This window comes from Onychostoma macrolepis, chromosome 17 (assembly GCF_012432095.1).
Source record: "Onychostoma macrolepis isolate SWU-2019 chromosome 17, ASM1243209v1, whole genome shotgun sequence".
In the NCBI taxonomy this organism is placed as follows: domain Eukaryota; kingdom Metazoa; phylum Chordata; class Actinopteri; order Cypriniformes; family Cyprinidae; genus Onychostoma; species Onychostoma macrolepis.
The window spans coordinates 21,920,892-21,945,883 of record NC_081171.1 but is presented as its reverse complement, the minus strand read 5'-3'; the positions used below and the strand labels follow the sequence as shown (position 1 = coordinate 21,945,883).

General features: G+C 33.3%; 1 protein-coding gene across 3 annotated transcripts in view; it reads right to left on the bottom strand.

The window, feature by feature from the left end:
- Positions 1-761: 761 nt before the first annotated feature.
- The window catches only part of zgc:174356 (uncharacterized protein LOC100137120 homolog), a 35,915-nt gene continuing 11,684 nt past the window's right edge, over positions 762-24,992 (bottom strand). The window contains exons 5-7 of one of the 3 annotated variants that reach the window (XM_058750155.1): positions 22,795-22,878; positions 17,240-17,396; positions 762-920 (exon numbers count right to left, since the gene is read on the bottom strand). In XM_058750155.1, the coding sequence (XP_058606138.1) occupies positions 869-920; positions 17,240-17,396; positions 22,795-22,878 (293 nt within the window). In that variant the 3' untranslated portion in view covers positions 762-868. Of the gene's footprint in view, positions 921-17,235; positions 17,397-20,723; positions 20,839-22,794; positions 22,879-24,992 lie in introns of those variants that run through there. The other 2 variants (XR_009266815.1, XM_058750156.1) reach the window with 2 other exon arrangements.

The window sequence follows — 24,992 nt, the reverse complement described above, 5'->3', positions numbered from 1 at the left end:
GTTGTAAACACCATTTCATGTTAACTTGACTGGCTTGTCCATGTAGGACACCAATATAGCTGTACCATGAACACCATCTATTCCACATTAAGGAAGTTCATTCATGGCAGCCTTATGTACATTTTGGAAAAAGAAACATACCTTTTCAAAAGTCTATAAACAAACCTCCCATGTAATCTTCCCTTCCATATTTAGTTCCTTCCCCAGCAGACTACCTTTGATTGAAGTTTTGCGGTTGACAGCAGAACCCATATGGCTTTCTGCCACTCCGAGTTCTGAGACGAAGAGCCCAAAGAGATGTCTGTGGCCCAGTTAATGGAGGAAATGCTTTTAAACTGAATTTAAATCTCAACTTTATGCATGAAATGTATTTAATTGTCCAACAACTCCAGGATTCTACCCTGTGTCAGTATAATTGTGGTGAATGGCTTATCTGGGAGAATAATTCAGTGCAGCGATTCTCATTTACTTCTTCCGATTCTGGAGCTGACCTTTCACCGTTCTAATTTTATTAAAAGGTTATTAATGCTTTCTCACCACATGCTCATGCAGACTGCAGCACATTTCAATTCACTAAAGAACTTAGGGAGAGTCTTTTTTTGCATTATATCATTCTGTAGTTTGTTATTTATTATACAGTACTTACATATATCACTGTACATATGAATCAGTTTAAAGTGCAACTGGTGAATTCATCTGAGTTTCAAAATTTTTCTTGTGATGGAATATGTACCAGTAAGTGCACCAAAAAAAAAAGAGACTTTCTTTTCTGGAGACTTTTAGAGAAGATCAGTTTGCCACAGAAAAGCGTGCAATATCCAATCATGGATCCACTTTGTGCTGAAAGAATAACCCAGAAGGAGGAGATTCAGTCTGAAAGCACAAGGCGAGGATGAGTGGCGGGCATCTCACTAATCCACCTAAAAGCCAACAGAGAAACACATCAGTCGCAATAAGAGGAGGTGCCACAGAACAGAGACACTCCACACTTCACAATATACTTCATATAAATCTCCCTCCCCTATAGTGATTTAACCATGATTTTAGCTTGAAATCAGCATGTTATTTATTTTAAAACAATAACATTTGATCATAGAAATACATCTTTGTCGAATAAAGAAGCAAAAGCAAATAAATAAAAAATAACTTGTATGTGTGATTCAGTTGCTGGCTTAAGAATGGCAGCAGGCCACCAGGTGTCATAAATAGGCCATTCATAATTCACATGGAGGTTTATGCAATGTCAAGGGCAAACTAAAACCTTCCTGTCTCTGTGGCTTTCACTAGCAGCTGAAGTGTTTTCTTGTTGCTTAGTGGGAAAGGAAAAATTAGTTTTATCGCATTTTTGGATAAAAGTGTTGGCACATGCATAATTAGCGACTGTATTGTGTTTTTTCTACTGGCATTGCACCATAATTCCTCTACAGGTCTCCTAGTAGCACTTGTAAGCAAGTAGACCTGTAATTATGTAAATATGTATTTTCATTTAACAGATTTTAATGTAGTTTTATTATATTTTTGTATATTTGGAATGTATTATAACATTTTATGTTTAGTGTTGAGTTGGGTAGCGATTTTAAATTAAAATTAATTATTAATTACCAAAACTTCCATGTAACTATATGTAACATTTGTAAATAACTGTAAATAATAATAAATATTATTGTTATAGGTAGTAAGGACACTGTGGTACTGTCGTGAATGTGCGTCAAACACTGACAAGGAAGAGAAAAAATTGTTGAATACAAGTCGTTATTTTTGTTTTCTTTGCGCACAATATTCTCGTAGCTTCATAAAATTCATGTTGAACTGCTGATGGTTCATGGACTATTTTAATGATGTCCTTACTACCTTTTTGGGCCTTAAACATGTCAGTTGCATTGCTGTCTATGCAGGGTCAGAAAGCTCTCGGATTTCATCAGAAATGTCTTAATTTGTGTTCCAAAGATGAACGTGGCCCTCATGACATGAGGGTGAGTAATTAATGACAGTATTTTCATTTTTGGGTGAACTAACTAACTCTTTAAGATTGGAATTGTTAAATAACAATGAACAAGACTGCATGTACAGCATTACCTAATTATGGATAATGCTAATTTGTACATAATATACTAATGTTTTTCTTAACATTAATAGCTGAATTTCTTAGCATCAGTTAATTCATTAGTTAACATCAACAATGAACAACAGCAATACCCCTAATAATGCTCTTTACCTGTTAAATAATGTTAGTAAAGAGCCTGCAAAATTAGTAAAACATCATGTAATGTTAAAATATGCCACAATTATACAAGAGGGTTCACAAAGTGCATAATAAATTACATAATAAAGATAAATCACGTTAGTAGGGAGCCCACAATAAGTAGAAACACATTAACTGATGTTGAAATGGTTTTTACAATGAGGTTCACAAAAAAACTCTATTGCTTTTAAGTAACTAATAAAGTGCTGTTCAATGTTATTTCATGAAGACTAATGCTTTAAGTAATGTTAACACACAGTATGAATGAGCAGACTTTGAATGTTAAGTAATGTACATGTATAAAAGAACATAAACTAAGATTCTTAATGTTTAAAGTGTTGTAAAAAAAAAAAAAATAAATAAGCTATTAATGTTAAGAAATGCATTAGTATATGTAACAATTAAAATGAACCAACTAATGATGTAAACCAATCGTGCTCATTGTGGGTTCAAGTTAGCAAATGCATTAAGTAATATTAATAAATACAACCTATCATTAATTCATTATTTGTGATGTTTGCTGAGATGTTGCTATTTGCTGAAACTTAGGTTTAGGGGTTTGAATTGAGGAAAGGTATGTTATTACTTTTCTTTTTGCAACTGAATATGAAACAAAATCCCATAGACTTACATTGGAAGAGGGACCCAAGCCATAAATAATGACAAGAAAATCACAGAGACTTTCTTGAGCAGTAAGTCACAACAACTCAGAATACACTTGGTAAAAACACTTAAAACACCCTAGCAACTGCATAGCAATGCCCTAGCAACCACTTACAACACCCTAGTATTGTTTTCTACCAGTTATACTGTGTATACTATATACTATATATTTGTATTTGTTTCTTATTTGAAAATATTGTACATGAAGTAATAATTAGTTAAAGTAAAGGGTTACAATAAACATCCAAGTGAGTAGAGGAACCAGAGTGAATCAATTTTCACAAAAGGAAATACTAATGGAGAAAATGCCAGGATGTCAGGCTAGTAAATGTAATGGCTATCCATAAATTTGACTAATACTTTTGACAACAACAGCTGGCTGAATTAGTTATTTGCTTGCAACTCGCAAATATGCAATCAGAGAAGCACTTTCTGCCATTTCCAGACACATTAATCTAAGTCCATCTCCATATCCTGATAAATATTCTAGGTTTGCTTTCCAGGCTTGAGCATATGGGAAAAAAAAAAAAAAAAAAGCATAGTTATAAGAACATAATAGATTTTAATTCTGGGATAGGACAGTAATACATATGCAAAAGCCATTTCCTCCACATGCAATCTCAAAAAGTGACTTTAACAAAGCAGCCCTTGAATGACACTAATTAAACAGATTCAGCAGAGGGTTGGATTGCGCTGCAGTGTGGACGGCTAATTGTTGTTGTCAGGCAGAGTGCAGGTGTGTCACACGGCTCAGTCTGAAAGCATTTGGCTTTGGCAGACAGTGAGATAGGCCTTTATTTTCATGCTTAATGAGAGAGTACAGGTGCTGAACTGTATTAGCTGGCCACTGGCATTGCCGTCTTCCCAAAGTTTTGTTGAACCTCGTTGTCTGAGCCACACGGAGGTTGAATAGGTTGCTAATTGCAAAATCGTATCAGAAATGTTCATCATTTCAGCGCATTTGAAATTACTGTCGCATTGTGAAAGAGTCTGAGGGAGACAGTTCCTTTGATGCAGTTTAATAATTAATTTAATGACTTGAGATTACTTTTTGATACTTTTTAATTTGATCAGTTTTATAAACAACAACAAAAATAATAATAATCATAATTATTAGTAGTAGTAGTTGTAGTAGTAGTATTAATCGTATCATCATCATCATCATCATCATCATTATTATTATACAAAAACAGATGTTTTAAACAAAATTAGTAGAATCAAATTTAATTTTTATATAGTTTAATGTGACTGTATACTTGAAATATAATTTAATGTAACATTTAATGTTTTTATGTTTAGTTATTTTACATTTTAAATAATATTGTATTGTTATTAATAATAATAATTTTATTAATTTTATTATTAATTATTTTTGTTGTTGTTAGTATTATTAAAATGTAGTTTAATGTGATTTCTGTGTGCTTGGAATATAACTAAATGTAACATTTAATGTTTTTATGTTTTTAATTATTTTAAATTGTTATTTTATTTATATTATTTAAAAAAATATATATATATATATATCTGTGTGTGTGTGTGTGTGTGTGTGTATATATATATATATATATATATATATATATATATATATATGCTAATCATAGCAATTTTGAATTAATTTAAATTATGCAATCAATTAAAGGTAATTAAATTGAGCATATATGGACTCTAACTTGCATGCAACTCGATTAGTCTTTGTAAATAATTATCAATAATATTTAACAACAACAACAACAATAATAATAATAACAAAACAACAATAATAAATTAAATTACATTAAACTAAAATGATTTTATTTTATTTTTGCACATTTGGAATATTAAATGTAAGTTTTAAATTGTAGCCTGTGTGGTTTCACATTTTTGCTTCAGTTCACAGGTTCGTTTAAGGCACTGGGCCATAATCTACACCTGAAAAACTGCCATGCTGTTTTGGCTGAGAAAAAAAACATAATTATTCATGATGAAAATAGAACAGGAGTTGAAACAACAAACAACGTCTCAGGGGTCTTGCATATTTAAAGGCAGCCATGCAAAAGACCTCCTCTCTGCATTCAAAACCGCATACACGCATCCCACGTCTGTCCAATAAAGTCAAGAGTCATCAAACATTAATCTTAACAACACTCTGCAATATGAAATGAATTCCGTGACATGAAAAAGGGGCGCTTTACAAAACCTGAGGTGCAGATGTCAAAGCAGTGTATATTTTGGCCACGGCACTCACAAATCTCTTTTATAATCTCCAGACTGGAACTCTCCGTCATTATAGATTCACAGCGCAAAGCAACACTCATTTTCATGGTGCCGCCATGGTAACCAGACACACAATTTACTCAAGGATCTCAGCACTGTACTTCCCTCTAGGCTAACGCCAATACACATTTCTTCAGTAGAGCCGATAAATAAATAAACAATTAAAACAAGAGAAATGTATTGACCAACTGCCATGCACATTTTAGCTTCAAGCTTTGCAATAAAGGTCCAGCTTGAGTTGTGGATTTGTTTTCATCGGAAAACAGAATAAATCCACTTTAAATGTTCACAAGAGGTTTAGCAATACTCTGTAGACAGATTTAAATGTCAGTCATGTCTACCTGAAACTGCGTCATGCCGCTGCCTATAGTATAGTTATAGTATTATATTAACAGACAATGCAGACATGTACACTACTGTTCAAAAGTCTGGGTCAGCCATTTTTGTCTTTCTTTCTTTATGAATAATTATTTTTATTAATTATACATTTTAATTCAACAAGGACAAATTAAATACTATCAAAAATGACAATAAAGGCATTTTTTCATTTTACAAAATAGTTCTGTTTTGTTCTGCAATCTTTCTATTCATCAAGAACCCTGACAAAAATGCGTCCACACTATCCACACTTCATTGTGCGGCACAGTCATTTTCAACTAATAATAATAATAATAATATGAAATATGAAATGCTTTTTGAGCCGTAAATTAGCCTATTAGAATGATTTCTGATGGATCATGTGACACTGAAGACTGGAGTAATGACTGATGAAAATTCAGCTTTGCATCACATTTTTTTATTTTTTTATGGTAATAATATTGCGTTAGATGTAATAATATTACTATTTTACTGTATTTTTGATCAAATAAAAGACTTAAAAATAAATAATACACACACATTTGTCTGAATGAAGTGTACAAATCTATTATTCTTGCACCTCTCTAAAATACAAATGTGAGAAAAAAAGCTTTCCACCGATTTTTACCTGGATGAGCAGCAAAACATCTTCAGCAAGTCCTGAATTCTTAATGAGTTTTACCTCAACTGTGTTACGGATGACTGAAAACCTCCATAAACACATTGCCACATTATTGTGCAACCACAGTTACAATCCTGCCACTCAAACACTTTTAAATTTAATACTATGTACAAACAGACAAGCTGCATTAACAGCGATTGTGACATATCGATTATCAAAGAAAATTTTTTTTTTTTTTTTTTTGATCTTCTAGTTTGTAAACATTAGCAAAATAATGTAGTATAGTACGGTACAATACAAGTGTATAGGGAAAGACATTAAGGAGTGCACGTCTGATGAAACGTTTCCAAAATTAAATTAAAAAATGTAAAAGAAAATTATTCAAATATGACCTGGAAGATATTTACTGTATCTTAAATATACTGGATGTATTTTAAGATATGAAATAATCCTAGTTAGATTTTCATAAAAAGCCTATATATATATATAATTAATTGTTAATCATAAATTAATTAAATTACCGCATTAAATTGACAGCCCGAAAATATACATAATATTTACAATATATACAATAACCTCATTGGTTCATGCATCCTTATTTGATGAGCTTCATATGTGTGCATTGATCAATGTTTATATGTGACAACTGGCCTAGATTAAATCTGTTCACCATATAAAGTGATCGTGTCTCTTCAGAAAACTTGATTTGAGCCACTCGATTCAAATTGATTACATAATGAACTTATGTCTTTATGACCTTTCTGAAGCTTGAAATTTTTAGTTGCATGAACTTTCTACCGATAGACAAAAATAATGTGAGAATATTAAAAATAACTTTGTTTGTGTTAGCAAGATGAATGGCTGGATGTTCTTGTAAGTAAATGATAATAGACTTTTCATTTTTGGTTGAACTAACCCTTTAAATAGGTTTCCCTGTAGCGTCATGCTTTAAAACCTTTTATTTTATTTCAAAGAATGGATGTCCATTTTGTATTTCCATGTTCCTCAAATAATACAGTAGTCCTGCATCAATCAATTGGCACACCTGCAGTCTTGCCGACTTGAAATGGCCTTCTGCTACCAAACAGCCTATGCGGCATTCAGTCACCAAAGCAAGGACCCAGAGGAGGCTTAGGGCGACGGGCCATTGTGTGGTTTTTATTATTTATAAAATCCAACCTCATTTTGTATCGTCGTTAAGTCACTTGCCACCGATGTAAACACTCTCTCTAAACAATACAGCTCTAGTTACGGTGTTTGAGCAGATATAATCACATTTGAAATCCTGAATATGAGGCCAGAGATGAAGGGTAAAGAAAGAGGGCCTAAGCGCTTAAATACAAAAAAGACTGTTTGAAGTTAGATTTTAACAGACAAGCCCTTCATAGTCCCGGTAATTGTGGAGCGTAATGAGAGAGAGGCTTTGATGGATGGATTAAGACCGGTCTTAAGTCTGCAGTCTCTAGAGTCCCTGTGTAAACTCTGATTTGAGTCAGTGGCACCACAGAGGCAGACTGCTCTTGCTCACCCACCCGGACTCTGTCATTACTTTTTCTTTTATTCTCTTTTATTTCTCCTCAGACTCATCAATATTCCATAGGGTCAGGTATCATACACTCTGCAATTCCTCCTCACTTTGACTGACATCTCGAGCACAAGCACACACACGTGAAATAGAAACATCCCTGAAGGCTGAAATGGAACCGTGGTGAAGCTTTTGACAATGATGACAATGAACAAAATAACTAGTGGTTAGTCACGTTTCACATTTGTTTTCTCTGAAAAGCTTTTTCATGTTGATAAGAGTGGAATTATGTAGTGCAGGGATGTTCAAACCCACACCGTTCAGGCATTTATGCAACCCAGGCTCACTGGAAAAAGAGGCTGTTGTGACATTCTGCAAAATGATTGCGTTGCTTCTTTCTTCTTTCAAAGTGAAATGTGCAGTGAGTGGCACTAAAAGAGTGTTCAGTTTTTTTGTTGTTTTTTTCAGATGAACGTGAATCTGGCAACTTTTTTATTATGTTGATTGTTGTATGCATCATGGAAGTTTGGAAATATAATGTCCGATGAGCAGAGGTGGGTAGAGTACCCAAAAACTGTACTCAAGTAAAAGTAATAGTCTGAATAGTTACTTGAGTAAGAGTAAAAAAGTACCGGATAAAAAAACTACTCAAGTAGTTAGTTACTAGTTACTTTGGATCATATACTGCATATAGTATACTTTTATTTAGATATATAGATATTTAGATAAAATTTTATATACATACATGCATACATATGTTTTTTTTTTTATGTAATTTATTTCAGTGATGCAAATCAGAATACTTATCAGCCTGATTTATTATCAATGCTGTTCTTTTTTAGCTTTCTATTCATAAAAGAACCCTGAACAAAATGTCACAGGTTCCAAAAAATATTAAGCAGCAAAACTGTTCCCTTTTGAAAAAAACAGCATATGCTGGTATGGTATGTTTTGAAGCATGGGATGCTGGTTTGAGCTGATTTAAGCTGGTCCTTTGCTGGTCCTAAGATGGTCCGACCAGCTCAAGACCAGCACATGATCAGCATAAACCAGCATCCCAGCTTCAAAACATACCTAACCAGCATATGCTGTTTTTTTTTTTTTTTTTTTCAACAACACTGGTAATAAATCAATATATTTGAATGATTTCTGAAGGATCATATGACTCTGAAAACTGGAGTAACAGCTGATAAAAATTCAGATTTGCATCACTGAGTTAAATAAAATTATTTTAAAGTATATTAATTATGTATAATAAATGTATATATGTATATAACCTCTGACACGGAGAAGAGTGAAAACTCCTCACATGACTGCTACAGAACATCTGAACATAACGAAACAAATGCACTTCTTCCGTCTGTTCTGCAAAATGTAAACAAATGTAGCCTTTATTTCTGAAAGCGTAAATATTGTGAAAATATCAATATTAATTGTCTCCAGGCAAGGCATTCCTCCTGGAACTAACACGGGTTTGGCGGGTGTTTATTTCATACTCTCTGACATCTTATTTAATGGATAAATTATACATTGTATTTAATGTATAAGGTACATGTACAACAAACTGGTAATGTCATAGTGGTATCGTATACTGTAATCGAATCTATACCTGTGGAACCGACAGCACACGCGGTGTTCATCTAATAAAGGTCTTCATAGCTAGCAAACCATAGCCTTTGCTTTCAGCTGACTGTTGATCCAAAGCCACGTCTTCAACGCACTTCTACAACTCTGAGTGAGAACCGCTTCAGACGACTCAGCGCGCGCGGCAGGGAACTGAACGAATCATTCAAACTGATTCGCGAACCGATTCACTGGTCTGCCAACTGGTTTGATCAAGCCTTCGAACAGAATTGACTCAAAAGAATGAATCATTCGCGAACGGGCATCGCTCATAATAAAAAAGTAGACGGCGCGCTTGGAATAAATTGAAGGATTTTTAACTTGTACTGCATTAAGATAAAGTAACGAGAGGAGCGTCGCCCACAGTAACGAAGTAAAAGTACCGTTTTTTCACTACAAATGTACTTGAGTAAGAGTAAAAGTACCCATTTTTAAATATACTCTAAAAGTATTAGTTACCCAAAATATTTACTCAAGTAAATGTAACGAAGTAAATGTAACTCGTTACTACCCACCTCTGCCGATGAGTGGCGCTAAAGGGTAACTGTTCTATCGCGACTGAAAATAACTTACACTAAACCATACCTTGAACCTAACCAATATTATTAACAAAAGCAAATTGCTGAAGCAACCGTGCCATTTTAGCTTTAGCTTCAAGGTTTTGTGCTATTTTATCAAGTGTTGTGACTCTTATTTCACATGACTCGTACCTGAGCTTTCCGCATAGCAAGTGCACTACCAGGTGAGCTAGTGAACAAGTTTACTTTTTCTGAAAGAAAGTCCACATATAGTATAGTTTAAAGGTTTAGGGTTAGTAAGATTTTTTTAAAGCCTTACATATGAATTTTACATATGTGATGCATATGTTCAAATGTATCAGATTGCAAATTGTGCACAATGGTAAATGCAGTTGGGCATCAAGAACTGGTTCCATTTTAGAACTGTTTCCACATTTTCAAGAATCATGGCTTCAATAAGAGAACTCAATTCGTGCTGCATAAAAATTCAAAACATGCACACAAAAAGCCACCTCTCATATAATACTCAAATACTGAATTAAGTTCTCATTTTCAAGAATCATGGATTCAATAAGATACACATTTCAATTCCACTTATTAATTAATGTGTGCACATTTTAATGTGAAAGCTGAAGTGCAAGAAGATGTGAAAGATAACTCAATTTGTGCTGTATAAAAATTCAAAACATGCACACAAAAAGCCACCTCTCATATAATACTCAAATACTGAATTGAGTTCCCATTCGCATCTTCTTGTGCTTAAACGGGCAAATACACACAAAATTATGTCAAAGATCTGCATCCATGCAGTCTTACAATGACAGCAGCCTAATAAATTGCTGCCGTCTGTGTCATTAATGCTAATCATAAATCAAAATAAAATCTCTCACTGATCTTGAGTGAATGACTTCTGTAACTTTAATGAGGATTAATCAAAATTTGATTTATAAAAAGAAAACCTTTGCCTTGCTTATTTACATTTGATTACATTTGATTTCAGTTTCTGTATCTGAACTTTCAGTTGTATTCATATTTTCTTTTAAATGTTCTTATTTTATTACTGACTGTATACTTCTTAATAATAATGTTTGAAATTTATACTAGTTAGTCTATTTCATTTTGCTGTGGTAATTTTTGTTCTGTAGTTTTCTCTAGGCTGTTGGTTTTGTTCATGCTATTTAGCTGCATCACAGGTTGAAAAAGACAGAATAAATATGTTTGATATCTAAATGTTTTTTTATTTATGATTATTATTTGTATTTTTTTTAGCTTGTCGAAATTGAAACTGGGATTTGATAAGAATTGGAATCGATAAGCAGAATTGGTATTGGAATCAGAATCGATAAAAGTGTTTAGAGTTTTGTAAGTTAGCAAAAATGTAGGTAGAGATGCATATTTTTCCAATGAGCTCATATTGCCTTTATGGATGCTGTTCTCAAATTCACTCGACGCAAATGAAAGGGTGTAATTTGAGTTTTCATGAGACGGCTTGCAATTTCTGATTTGACACAAATTATTTCCTAGCAGGATAATGGATTAAGTATGGATTAAGAACCGTATGTCTTCCTCTGAATTGCACAGGTTTAATAGTGGGCTGCTCGGGACGCAGAGGAGACTGCACGACCCTGAGCGGGCACTGCCTCCGGGAACAGCCCATTAGTGGTGTAATTACAGCCTGGGTGTGATAACCATGCTACACTTCACTACCCACCACACACAGACTTTATTGCAGGTGTACATTACTTAATGCCTTCATTACCTAAGACAATCACTTAATTATATAGTCTGAGGAAGAACATCAAATGCACGTCAGAATCAATTTGAAGGCTGATAATGGAGGCGGTAGAGCTGTTTATTGCCAACCTGACAAGTGCGTCAGTTAGATCAAAGCTTTTCAGGGAACCCCTTGAAAGGGCTATTACTCTGATTGCGCATAGCAGGTTATCTTTTTGGATCAATGAGCTAAAGATACTAGAGATAAAGTGAGTGCCGCCTAAACTCACAAATTTCATTGGAATAGTTTTGCTTTTGGGTGAAACTGGATGAATATGTTACTGTCTCATACCATTTACTTATTTTTTCTTGTCAAATGTTTATAAGAAGGAGAATTTTGAATGAAAATGATATCATCATTCACAGTTCAGGCCTGGTAAGATTTTTTTTGTGGTTTTGGTAAGAAGTCTCACCATGCTCACTTATGCTCACCAAGGCTGCATTTATCAAAAATACAGTAAAAACTGTAATATTATAACAATTTAAAATAATGATTTTACATTCTAAAATAATTGTAATATATTTTAAAGTGTAATTTATTTCTCTAATGGAAAAGCTGAATTTTCAGCACCATTACTCCAGGCTTCAGCATCAAATGATCCTTCAGAAATCATTCTAATATGCTGATTTGCTGCTTAAGAAACATTTCATTTTTCTATAAATGGTTGTTCACCTTATGTTTATATCCAAAGTAACTTATATTCGTATTACAGGTATACATTGTATCACTCCATGCATTTCCTAGAAATTGAGCCCGTGGCCTTAGTGTTGCTAGCACCGTGCTCTAATGTAACATAATGTAGTCCGGTTGAGTCAGACATAGTAATGTGTTTTGATAGAAGTTGCCCATCTGTCCATTTAATGGCAAATGGGAAGACCATTACATAAACAGCATTTATCAAGAGCCATCACCACCATCGCATTATTGTAATGCATGTTATTGTAAAACAGTGCTCTATTTTGTTAGAATAGCATGTTTAATTAACAAACAGACATTGAATTCCACAGTCTGGGGTCATCAAACAAGCACAAACTCCGGTGTAGCCACACTGACCTCCCTTAAAAGTATACAATACTGTTAAAAAAAAAAAAAAAAAAAACCTTTGAAGAATTCTTAAAAAACGTTAAAGAACAATTTTTTTGAAAACATTACTTTTTACATTACATTATCTACTTGAAACTAGACCTTAGTGGCTAGATTGAGTTTAGACATGTAGCGCTCACATCACATGTGGGGAAGAGTAGAAATGTATTAAGATCCCTCTCTCACTATAAATGCTGAAGAATACACAAGAGATGGATCAATATCTAATTTGTCATCCTCTGTATTTTTCCACATGACAAATGTAAGTATTTATGTTATGCTATTAACACACAATATGTCATGCTCACCTTCTCCAAATATATAAAAATCAAAACCAATGGAGATGCAGACATACTTCAAAGTAAAACACATATTAGACCTATTATATATATGGTTCGCCTATGGAAGCATATGTGTAGCAAAATTCAGTTTGCAATGTAATATGCAAAATGGCAATGTATTTCTGTATTTAAATTTATATTTTCCCATACGTGCAACATTTAGTGCAAAATGAAAATGAAAATTCAATTATATCATTTAAATTTGCCATTTTCTACACTAGTTTTAATATGCAAATTAAAAAACATATTTTAAAGCTTTATAAGTTGCAAAATTAAAATTAAAATGTATTACCCAAATTGATTAGATATGTTAAACATGTCCAAGCAAAAACTGTAGCAAAATTATCATTTAAATGCTGTTTTTACTGAATGCATTTAGACTTAGGGGTAGGACACACACAAAAAAAAAAAAAAGAGTTGAGCCAACTTAAAATTTTAAGGCAACCAGCTTCAGCAGATTTTTGAGTTTTCGCAACTAGTTTATACAACAAAAATTTGAGAATCTCCCACAAAAATAAGTTGAGCAAACTCAAAAATCTGCTGAAGCTGGTTGCCTTAAAATTTTAAGTTGGCTCAACTTTTTTTTTTTCTTTTTTTTTTACAGTGTTGGGATTGCATTTTCATGGTGATAAATGGTGATTTAAATTCCTGTTTATTTTTACATATCTGTCCATCTGGGGGGTTGCTATGGGTTGTGTGCGTTTTGCTTGACTGACTGATAATCCACTGTCTGTTCAGAAACCTAGGCGTTCGAGCCACATATATGGTTCTTTCAGTGAGTGGGCCGACGGAAGGAAAAAAATAAACCAAACGATATTTGAAACTTTTTTTCCATCAATCATCAAAGCTAGTGTCTCTATTTAATTAAAAATTAATGTATTATATATTTTAGAATATTACATAATTCATCAATGCCCATTTGTCATGTATAATACACCAACCAATCATGATCTGGCTCAAGTTCAAATTTCGGTCATTTTCCGTTCTTATTCATAAATCGGTAGAAAATTACATGGACAGACGAGCTTATTTGTGGAGCGATCTGGATCTGCGGTTTGTCTCATTTTATAAATTAAATTACGTCACAGAGAAAAAAGATGCTGAATGACTACAAAAGCACTAATGGTAATTAGTTGGCTATTCAATTCACTTATGTATGATATCCTACACCGTTTACGATTTCATGAAACTCTCATAGTTAATGAAGCCCAAGTGCCACCTACAGGCCTATTATGTGAAGTGTAGGCTGGTGAAATGGTGACATGAAAGGACTTTATTATATTACCATTTTTGATAATTATGCAGCATTATGAAAGTGTCTTATGCTCATCAAGCCTGCATTTATTTTGATCAAAAATACAGAAAAACTGCAATATTGTGAAATATTACAATTTAAAAGAATGTTTTTCTATTTGAATATACTTTAAAATATAATTTATTTCTGTGATTCAAAGCTGAATTTTCAGCATCATTACTCCAGTCTTCAGTGCTTGATCCTTCAGAAATCATTCTAATATGCTGATTTATTATCAATGTTGGAAACAGTTGTGCTGCTTAATGTTTTGCTTTTTATTTTAATTTTATTTATTTATTTTGGAACCTGTGATACTTTTTTGGCATTCATTGATAAATAAAAACAGAACAGCATTTATTCAAAATAGAGATGTTTTCTAACTGAATCGATCATTACGATCACTGTTTCTATCACTTTAACAAATCCTTGCAGAATAAAAACTAATTTCTTAAAAAAAATTTTTTTAAAAACTGACCGCAAGCTTTTGAATGGTAGTGTATATTGTTACAAAATATATATTTTAAATAAATGCAGTTCTTATTCAACTTTTTATTCATCAAAGAATCCTGAAAAAAGTATGACAGGTTTCCAACATTGCTAATAAATCAGCATTGCATAAAATATATTTTAAAGTATATTAAAATTTTGAACAAATAAATGCAGGCTTGATGACCATAAGTGACTTATTGCAAAAATATAAAATATTAATGTATCCAAACTTTTGACCTATAATTTTTTTTTATTTATTTCACATCGCGGGGTATTTAATGAAAATGCAATTGAAACGTCATAAATGTAAGTGTCAATGCATTTAAGAAAAATCAAAGACATTTAAATCACCATTTTGCTACGCTTTTGCTGAATGCATTTTGAAACTCTCATTGCATTTTGCTACAATTATCACGCGGTATCACGATGAAAATGCAATCCCAAGTGCCCTACACCTAAATCTAAATGCATTTCGTAAAAACAGCATTTAAATGATAATTTTGCTACAGTTTTTGCTTGGACATGTTAAACATATCTAATCAATTTGAGTAATACATTTTCATTTTGAAACTTTTATGTTTTTAATATGCATATTAAAACTAGTGTAGAAAATGGTAAATTGAAATTATATAATTGAATTTTCATTTTCATTTTGCACTAAATGTTGTACATACAGTATGTATGGGAAAATGTAAATTTAAATACAGAAATACATTGCCATTTTACATATTGCATTGCCATTTTGCATATTACATTGCAAATTGAATTTTGCTACACATGCTTCCATAGTTCACAAGTAGCATACAGTATTGATGAGAACTTTGCATTAAAAGGTCACATTAGTTACCTTGAAAGTTTAATTATTTTGTGCGCTAAACGTTTTGCTTGTAAAACAATCTTAATCTCGAAGCAAAACTAGTTAAAAACCACTGGAAAGTACTACTAAACCATAGAGGACCATAAGGCCTATCTTAATCACAAGGTGATTATGACACATGTTCAGGGACAATGTTCCTGGATGCTTCTCCTCATTTGGTATGAAGTATATTTTTGAAACACAATATGGTTTATGTGAGTATCTTATTAACCAGCTATTAAAATAAACATTAGTTTTAAACTATGGCTCCACTTGGTATTACCTCAAAATGAATAGTTAATGCAATTATCCCAGGCACTAAGCAAGCAATTAACATTAAAATGGGACAATAATTGTGACCTCATTTGACCAAAAGAGTTGCCATGCCAACAATCACTCTGTATATCTGAGGCACTATTTTAAATCGTGGAAGAGAAAAATAGGAGAACACTGATCATGACATTTAATTGAAAACCAAATTAGCCAATAATTAATATAATTATTATTAAAATCATGTAACTAGATTACATCTGTTCAAATGAAAACATATTTATGCATTTATGTATGCTTTTAAATATGTGAGAAGGAGAGCTTCTCCAACTGTGTCTTGGTTCCTCCCAAATGTTCTTCCTCATCTATTTAAATATCTAAGGGAGTTTTTGCTTGCCAATGTCGAGTTGGCTTGCTCACTGGGGGTTTAAGGCACTATTCTTTGTAAAGCTGCTTTTTGAACAATAAGTATTGTGAAAAGCTCTATGCAAATAAATTGAATAGAGGTGTTCAGTTTGTAGCCCTAATACCCAGAAGAGAATTAGCATTTTTGAGCCATGGGTTCTCTCAGGAATTTCTAATGGGCTTTTAGAGCAGCAGTCTATGGATAACATTACCTGAAGAGTCCTGTTTTGTTCTGCAACATGAAATTACACTTAGTCACACTTCAGATAATATTCTGAAACTGTAGTGTGGTGTACAATGATTTCATGCTAGATATTGCAACAGCCACGAATCGTTAACTTCAAGAATAGTTAACGAGTTGGATGCAGAATGACTGTGCAGTTAGGTTTATTTGATTTTTCCCTTTTTTTCGCCAGCACTACTGTGCACTTAGAAAAAAATTAAAAGCACACAGATTGTAAATTTACATTAAAGTATGACTGTGTGTAATTTATGTTGTAGAACGAAACATTAAAGTCTCTTAAAGTAATAATCACATATCTTATTTTATAAAACTTTATAAATTCCCTAAGGATTTTCGGGGGGGATTGGCAACAAGCACACTAAACAATTTTAGTACAAAGTCTGGGGTGAATAAGAATTTGTTTTTATTTTATCATTTATTTCTATTCATCAAAGGATCCTAAAAAAGTATCATGAAAAAAAAAATCAATCAATCAGCACAACTCTTTTCAACATTGATAATAGTGAGAAATGCCACTGAATACTGGAATAATTTATTCTGAAAATCCATAACAGGAATAAATGACAAAAGAATGAAATAAAGAAAGAAACCGTTATATATGTTATAATGTAATAATGTTTATCAATATTATAATATATTGTACTTGCTGTAGACTCCATATAAAGGAAAGATTCACTTACTGCAAGAGAATGAGCACGATGAGCATGAAGACTGCCATGATGATGAAGGGCATCCCGGGGAAGGTAGGCAGGGTCAGGGGGTACAGCCCGTTAAAGATCGTAGCAGCAATAAGGATGCAGGTCGCTTCCACTGAGGCCGCGAAGGAGAACATGGCACCTGAGGACATCAACATTCAAGTCAATAAAGACATGAAACAGACATCCAGAGAAATTCAGCTGAACCAGGCTTAGTTTGCTAGTGAAAAATTCATTTTAGTGAACAAAAAAACTGTTTTAACGACTTTTTTAAAAAATCTTACAATTTTTTCAGGGAAAAAAACAGTTTGTGCTGTAGTCCTTTGTACTCATTGATTTAGTTTATATTACAAAGAAAGCATTATTTACACTAAAACAAACACTACAATAAACTTCTGTTCAATTTTGACCATATTTAAAATTGATACATTTGACAGCCAGTTTTATCCAAATTAATTGACAGTGCTTTCAAGCTACATTTTGGCTATATCAGTGGTCCCATTGGACAATGGACTGTGATAACACATTTCCACAGTTATTGACATCATAAATCTAATAAGTTTTTTACATTTCATAATAATAATAACAACCCGAATTCCAGAAATGTTGGGATGTTTTTTTTAAATTTGAATAAAATGAAAACTAAAAGACTTTTGAATCACATGAGCCAATATTTTATTCACAATAGAACATAGAGGACATTAACCCTCTGGGATGTTTTGACATGCCCTGATATTTGTGCTTATTTCAGCTACTTAAAACATACTATTGACCAACATGTAATTTTTTTTGTATTCAGCACAAACTGTGCTACAATAATATGTGACCAAGATGGATGTACATGTTTGCATTTTTTAGAAAAAGAATATTATGCGTGGTTAGTAAGTTTTGGGGGAAAAAATGTAGCTGAAATAAGGCCATAAAACCCACACTAAATGGTTCTGAATAAGACTTTTGAGTAATCAGTCTTGTAGCCTAGAATATTTACTTCAAAATTATGTGAAAATCATTCTGTTTACTCATTCACAGATAACCTGTGATCGAGGTGTTCACCTATAGAGAACATTTGGTGCATCATAAACGAAAAATACGTCAAAGACGACCACAAACTCTTCAGCAGCTGGAAACCTATATCAGGTAAGAATGGGACCAAATTCCAACACCAAAACTCCAGAAACTCATAACCTTGATGCCCAGACGTCTTCAAACTGTTATGAAAAGAAGAGGAGATGCTACACCATGGTAAACATGCCCCCGTCCCAACTATTTTGAGGAGCCTGTCCTCCAACAAAAAACAACCCTATAGGTCGTTTGTGCAAGCCCTTATTTAGAGACCTATATTTACGTTTTAAAGTTAAGTGCCCTCTAGCGCACGTAAAAATAATGGCATTCTCGACACAGCGTCTGTCGTCATGAAATGACGTATGACTGTCATTACCAATCAAAATGCTTGTTTATTTAAATGCAGTGTGTGGACTTTTTACACTGATCTCACAGTATTCGTACATATTTTACTAGGTGGCTAATTTGTACGAATGAACACACCTAACCCTACCCCTAAACCTACCCCTTACAGAAATCATGCAAAATCATGATTTTAGTGTACATTTTATGAGCGCATGCGTTCTCTGGGATCACATGTAATTACATATTGTCATATAACACAATGCTCTACCAACCGAGCTACACAAAACCTGAACTATATCGCAGATAAAAGAGTACAAAACATTAATATGAAAATGTCCTGTTGCCGATAGGGGCACAATTGTAGTATACGCTCTGATGGGTCGTATTTCAGGGATTTGGACAAACAACCTATACAGGCATATTGGTTGGAGGACAGGTTGATTTTGAGACCTGTAGCAGGCATCAAATTTGAAATGAGCTCATTTTGTGCATAAAATTGTAAAATTTCTAAGTTTAAACATTTGTTATGTTATCTATGTTCTATTGTGAATAAAATATTGGCGCATGTGACTTGAAACTTCAATAACTGTCTGGTTCAGCTCAGATACCAAATCTGACCTCAGAAGACTACAGAGAGTAGTCTGGACTGCTGAGCGAATCATTGGTACAACCCTCCCACTCTCCAAGAACTGTACTCATCCAGAGTGAGCAAAAGGGCTGGCAAAATCACTCTGGACCCCTCACATCCAGCACACTCCCTCTTTGAACTGCTGCTGTCTGGTCGACGCTACAGAGCTCTGAGCACCAGAACGGCCAGGCACAGAAACAGTTTCTTCCCTCAGGCAATCCATCTCATGAACACCTGACAATAATTGTGGAACACACACTATTTATACATTTATTTATAACACACATACTTAGTCTACATTTGAATTTGCACATAATATACCTGTATGTACAACTGTCTATTGTTATATACCTGTACATACAATTGTCAATCTGTATATTTTTATTCCTTATTTACTCGTTCTATTTTTTAATTCTTCTTTTTTTTTATCTGTGTTTTTGTTCTGTCGCTGTCATTCTGTTACACTGTGGAAGCTTCTGTCACGAAAACAAATTCCTCATATGTGTAAACATACCTGGCAATAAAGCTCATTCTGATTCTGATTCTGACTCTGAAATTCTTTTAGTTTTCATTTTATTCAAATTTTAAAAATTTCCCAACAGTTACGGAATTCGGGTTGTAATAATAATCCACATTTATAACGCCTTGTGTTTTTACAGTGACGTTAAATTAAAGAAACACTGCGTGAATGTGACATCTTTCTCTCTTTCAATAGTTTTCCCCTTTAGTATTTTTTAATTAATTTATATTAATACATTTATTTTATTTGAAATAAACAAACAAACACATAAATGGGTCCCACTTTGTATTAAGTAGCCTTAACTACTATGTACTTACATTTGAATTAATCACTTGGTACAATGCACTTATTGTGTACATACATGTTTTTACAATGTACTTATATAAAGTACACACATATATATATATATAAACAATGTATATATAAAGTATATATATATATATATATATATATATATATATATATATATATATATATATATTAAATACCTGCATGTAATTATATCTTTAATTACATTTATAATTACACAGTTGACCATCCCTTACACCTTAAACCACCCTTAAACCTACCCATGCCACCAAACCTGACCCTAACCTTGCTTAGTAGTTGAGGCCACTTAATATAAAAGTGGGACCAATAAATGATTACATAGTGGAGCCCAACAATTACACCTAAATTAAAAACGTGTTTCTAATAAAGTTATCTGAAACATTGTGGATAAAGCTAGTGCCGTTTCATTAATATGCCGTGGGATTCACCTGAAATTCATAACCTATGATTTTATCTGAGTGAAAGAATAATAGCTGTGGAAACTGAGGTCTGTGCAGTAGATTGTTGGCATGAATAATGGTTTGATCCACTTTGATAAAATATCTCCCTGAGCTACGCTGAACTTCATGACTGCTCTGACTTACTGGAGCAGAATGAGTCGCGGAGCATCAGGGCAGCCTTTAAGTGCCTGGAACATGCAATACTTATTGATCTTCCCCGGAGCTGGAAGTCATGTGAGTGCCCCGGAATGACTGGAAACTGCAATAGAGTCAGTGACACATGCAATCTGAGACACAAGCCGAGGAAACGGCTGTCAAAGTGGAGAGAGGCGGCTTGCATGGTGAAAACAGTGCATTTATGGATGTGAATGGCCTGTCATCACTGTGTCCTTTCACAGTTGTATCACTCTTGCATCAACAGGAAAATAAATAAAAGTAATGGGAAGAAAAATGTTTGTGTCCACAAATTAAACGGATATTTCTTTTCAGTTTGGCTTACAGCTGTGCACTTCGTGAGTAGAAGAAACAAGCAAGGGTGGATATATGAATATATGAAAAGTGTACTCAAGATGTTATTTGTTGTTGCTCTGTTCCTCCTGCATTGTTTTCCACTTAGCCGAGTTTGATAATTCTATGATTTTTGTTCAGTTCCCCGGTTAATTATGCATACTGCGACGCCTCTCATTAAGGATTTGTGAAAGGACAATGGAGATTAAATCTTGGGCTTTTAGCTAAGTTATCAGGCAGAAACAAATGTCAAAGAAAGTAAAGATTTAAAAGCAAGGCATGACTCAAATCTATTTGTCATATGAAGGTCAAAACACTTTGCAGTTTCCTCAGGATATTTCAGCTCATTTGTGGGCTTGTAGATCAAACAGGGAGAAGAAAGGAGCGCTGTGATGTACACATTACACAATGCAATACATTCTAATAAAAAACACACACACACACACACACACAGGGATGGTTTCAGACGAAAATACCATGGTACTGAATGACTACTACAGTATATTCATGGTATTCCCTCTAAGATTCAGAACAATTTAATTTATTTGTAAAGGCTTTTTAATAACCCATATAGTTTCAATGCAACTTTACAAACAATAGATGCTTTTACTTATTATGGTAAATGTACAAAAACATGTTATTACCATGGTGTCTATACAGAAACCACATTTGTACCATGGTGTTTCTGAAAATACATAGATACATGCATACATATTTACCGTAACAAATGTATTACCATGGCATCTCCCTTATGAAAATTAACCTAATATCATAAAACTGATTTGTTTTTAACTTTTTGGAGCTTTATTATTTTTATTACCATAGTTTTAATACAAATGTCACCATTTAAATGTAGTTATTGTAGTAAAACAATAATAGATATTTGGTCTCACTACATATACAATTGGTTCATTCTAAAAAGGCTATGCAAAAAAATAAAAAAAATTACCAAGGTATTTATTATAAATAAATATATAAATATATATACTTTACTATGCTATACGACCATGAACATGTGCTATTTAGATGGTATCATCCTAAAACCATGTTTGTTTGTTTGTTTTTTCAGATTTATTATCATTTTTATTACTATAGTTTTACTACAAATATCACGGTTAAAATATGGTCAATGTAGTAAAACAATTGTAAATTTGTGGTTGTTTTGGTTTTACTATAAATACCATAGGTATTTTTCCCAAAGTATTTTCCAAAAGAACCATCCAAAAACCATGATTACCATTCATTTTACTATTATATCTATCCAAAAATCATGATTTTACCTTCCTGCCATGTCCAAAAAAATTATTACCACGGTATGTATACCAAGTTTGATTTTACCAAACACATCTCTTGTGAAAATTACCCATGGTGTTACTATTGTAAAATTGTAGTAACCAAGTTTATTGGCAGATTTATTATCATTTTTAATACAAAAGTTTAATTTTAAATATAATAGTTGAATATGGTAGTAAAAGGTTAAAGTGTGGTAGTACAGTATATTACAGTAAGACAACAGTAAATATGTGGTTATTGAGGTTTTACTACAAACACCATTGGTTGATTTCCAAGAGGAATATCAAAAAACCATGATTTTATCATACTGTTTTACCTACTGTGTCCAAAATCATGGAAGTTCATAATCTTAGTACTTTATTTTTGTGTTGTCTCTCTCTTTCTCACACTGAATTGTGAATTTATAATACAATACCTTGTTCATCAGCTCCTACGATGGCAGAAGACAAAGAACGAATCACTGCTTGGCTGATACCAGATGGAGCACCGACTACAGCAACTACAAAACCACAGGGCAAACCACAAAAACTTAAATACCAGTTCATAAAACTGCTAAGATTAACAGTAAACAATATAATAAATTAATATATAGACCTGCATACACTATATTAAGAAACATCACTTAAAATTAAACATAAAGACACAAGTAACTAATCTCTGGCGAGATCAGAGGAATGCTAACCAGTTCTGAAATATAAGTGAATTTAAATGGAATATTCAATAATTCATGAGCTTAATCTATATGTATGAAATTCTTCGAGGTAATTGTGATTACAAAGCATGGGCTTCTCCTAATGGCTCAGAATGTAAAGTCACTCGCTCGTCGCAGCCGCCTGATCATGCGTGATCAAGAAAAGCAGATCCAGGGAACAAAAGATTTTCTGTATTTGCGTTGATGTGTATGCGGTGGGGTGTATCTGTGTGCGCACGTGTCCGTGTGTGTGTGTGTGTCGGTTCTGCACACACCACACATGCGCTGTACTTTCAGAATGGAGGTTATGACTCCCGTGTGCCGCCACTGTGCCCCTCATTATCGCAGCCAACAGAAAAGACCAGCATGCAAATTCCACCCTCCCTGGCACTGATTATTCATCAGAGCCGCCACTCATCTCTCTTTAAAAGGCTTTCGTCTGCCACATCGATTAGAATAACAATTTCCACAACCATTTATTTAATTAACAGTATTAACGCCGATCCGGCTGTCTCTCCCTGAGAGTGGCCGTCTATGAAGGCCGGCACAATGTTATCATTACTTACCACTCTGAGAACTCCTCTTTGGAGGTGGAGCCCCCCTGGAACAAGGCAAGGAGTTCAGACAGCAGTGAGGAATGAATGTGAACCATAAAAAGTCTGGTCAGGTAGACTGTTTTTCCAAAACATTTAGCCATTTCAGTGTTTTGTTAAAACAGGCAGCTCAAGTGAAGACCGTAGGCCTTGAGTGGGAAGCATTTGCTTTGTGCATGTCACATGCTTGACAAAAGAAATCTACATTATTTTGGGGAAGAGAGATGTGTTTTGATATGCTCGCTGACAGATTTGAAATAGGGTCAGTTGTGCTGTTTCTAACCATCTGAAAGTGTAAAACCTGCCCACGTTACCATGTGACAACCACAACAGTACTGCCAAGTCAATGACAAATCTAAAACTAAAAGTAAAATATTCAAAATGAAATGAAATTACCTTTTTTTTTACATCTCTTACACACTCTTACAAGGATAAAAATATAGTAAAATTGTAATAATGTGAAATATTTTTACAATTTAAAATAAATATTTTCGGTAACACTTTAGAATAGGGAACACTTATTCATTATTAACTACGACTTTTCCCTCAATAAACTCCTAATTTGCTGCTTATTAATAGTTAGTAAGGTAGTTGTTAAGTTTAAGTATTGGGTAGGATTAGGGATGTAGAATAAGGTCATGTAGAATAAGGCATTGATATGTGCTTAATTACTACTAATAAATGGCTAATATTCTAGTAATATGCATGCTAATAAGCAACTAGTTAAGAGACCTTAAAATAAAGTATTACCATATTTTCTATTTAGATATGTTTTAAAAGCCATTGCTCCAGTCTTCAGTCTCACATGATACTTTAGATATCATTCTAATATGCTGATTTAATTCAAAAAATATTTATTATTATTATCAAGGTTGAGAACAGTCTTGCTGTTTAATATTGTTGTGGACACCATCATACTTTTCCAAGATTCTTTGATGAACTGAAAGTACAGTATAATATTTATTTAAATTAAATTAAAATTAATGAACATTATAAATGTATTTACTGTCTAACATCCAAAAATATGCAAAAAAAAAAAAATGCTGCAGGGGTGTGAACTCCATGAATTAGTGCTCTTTGGATGCGGGATTCTTTTATGTCATCAAAAGACTCAACAATCCAAGGCAACACGTCGGTGCACATGTGTGTTGTTTTTATGTTAAAAATCATGTGAATGAATGCTTTTTACTTTTTCACAATAATTTTGAGTGCCTTGGATTGATGAGTGACTTTATGCCACCAAGAAAAGATCAAAATGAATTTTAATTAATAAATCAACAATAGCTTATCACAGAATATGTGTATTCAAGTCACTGTATCTATGAAATG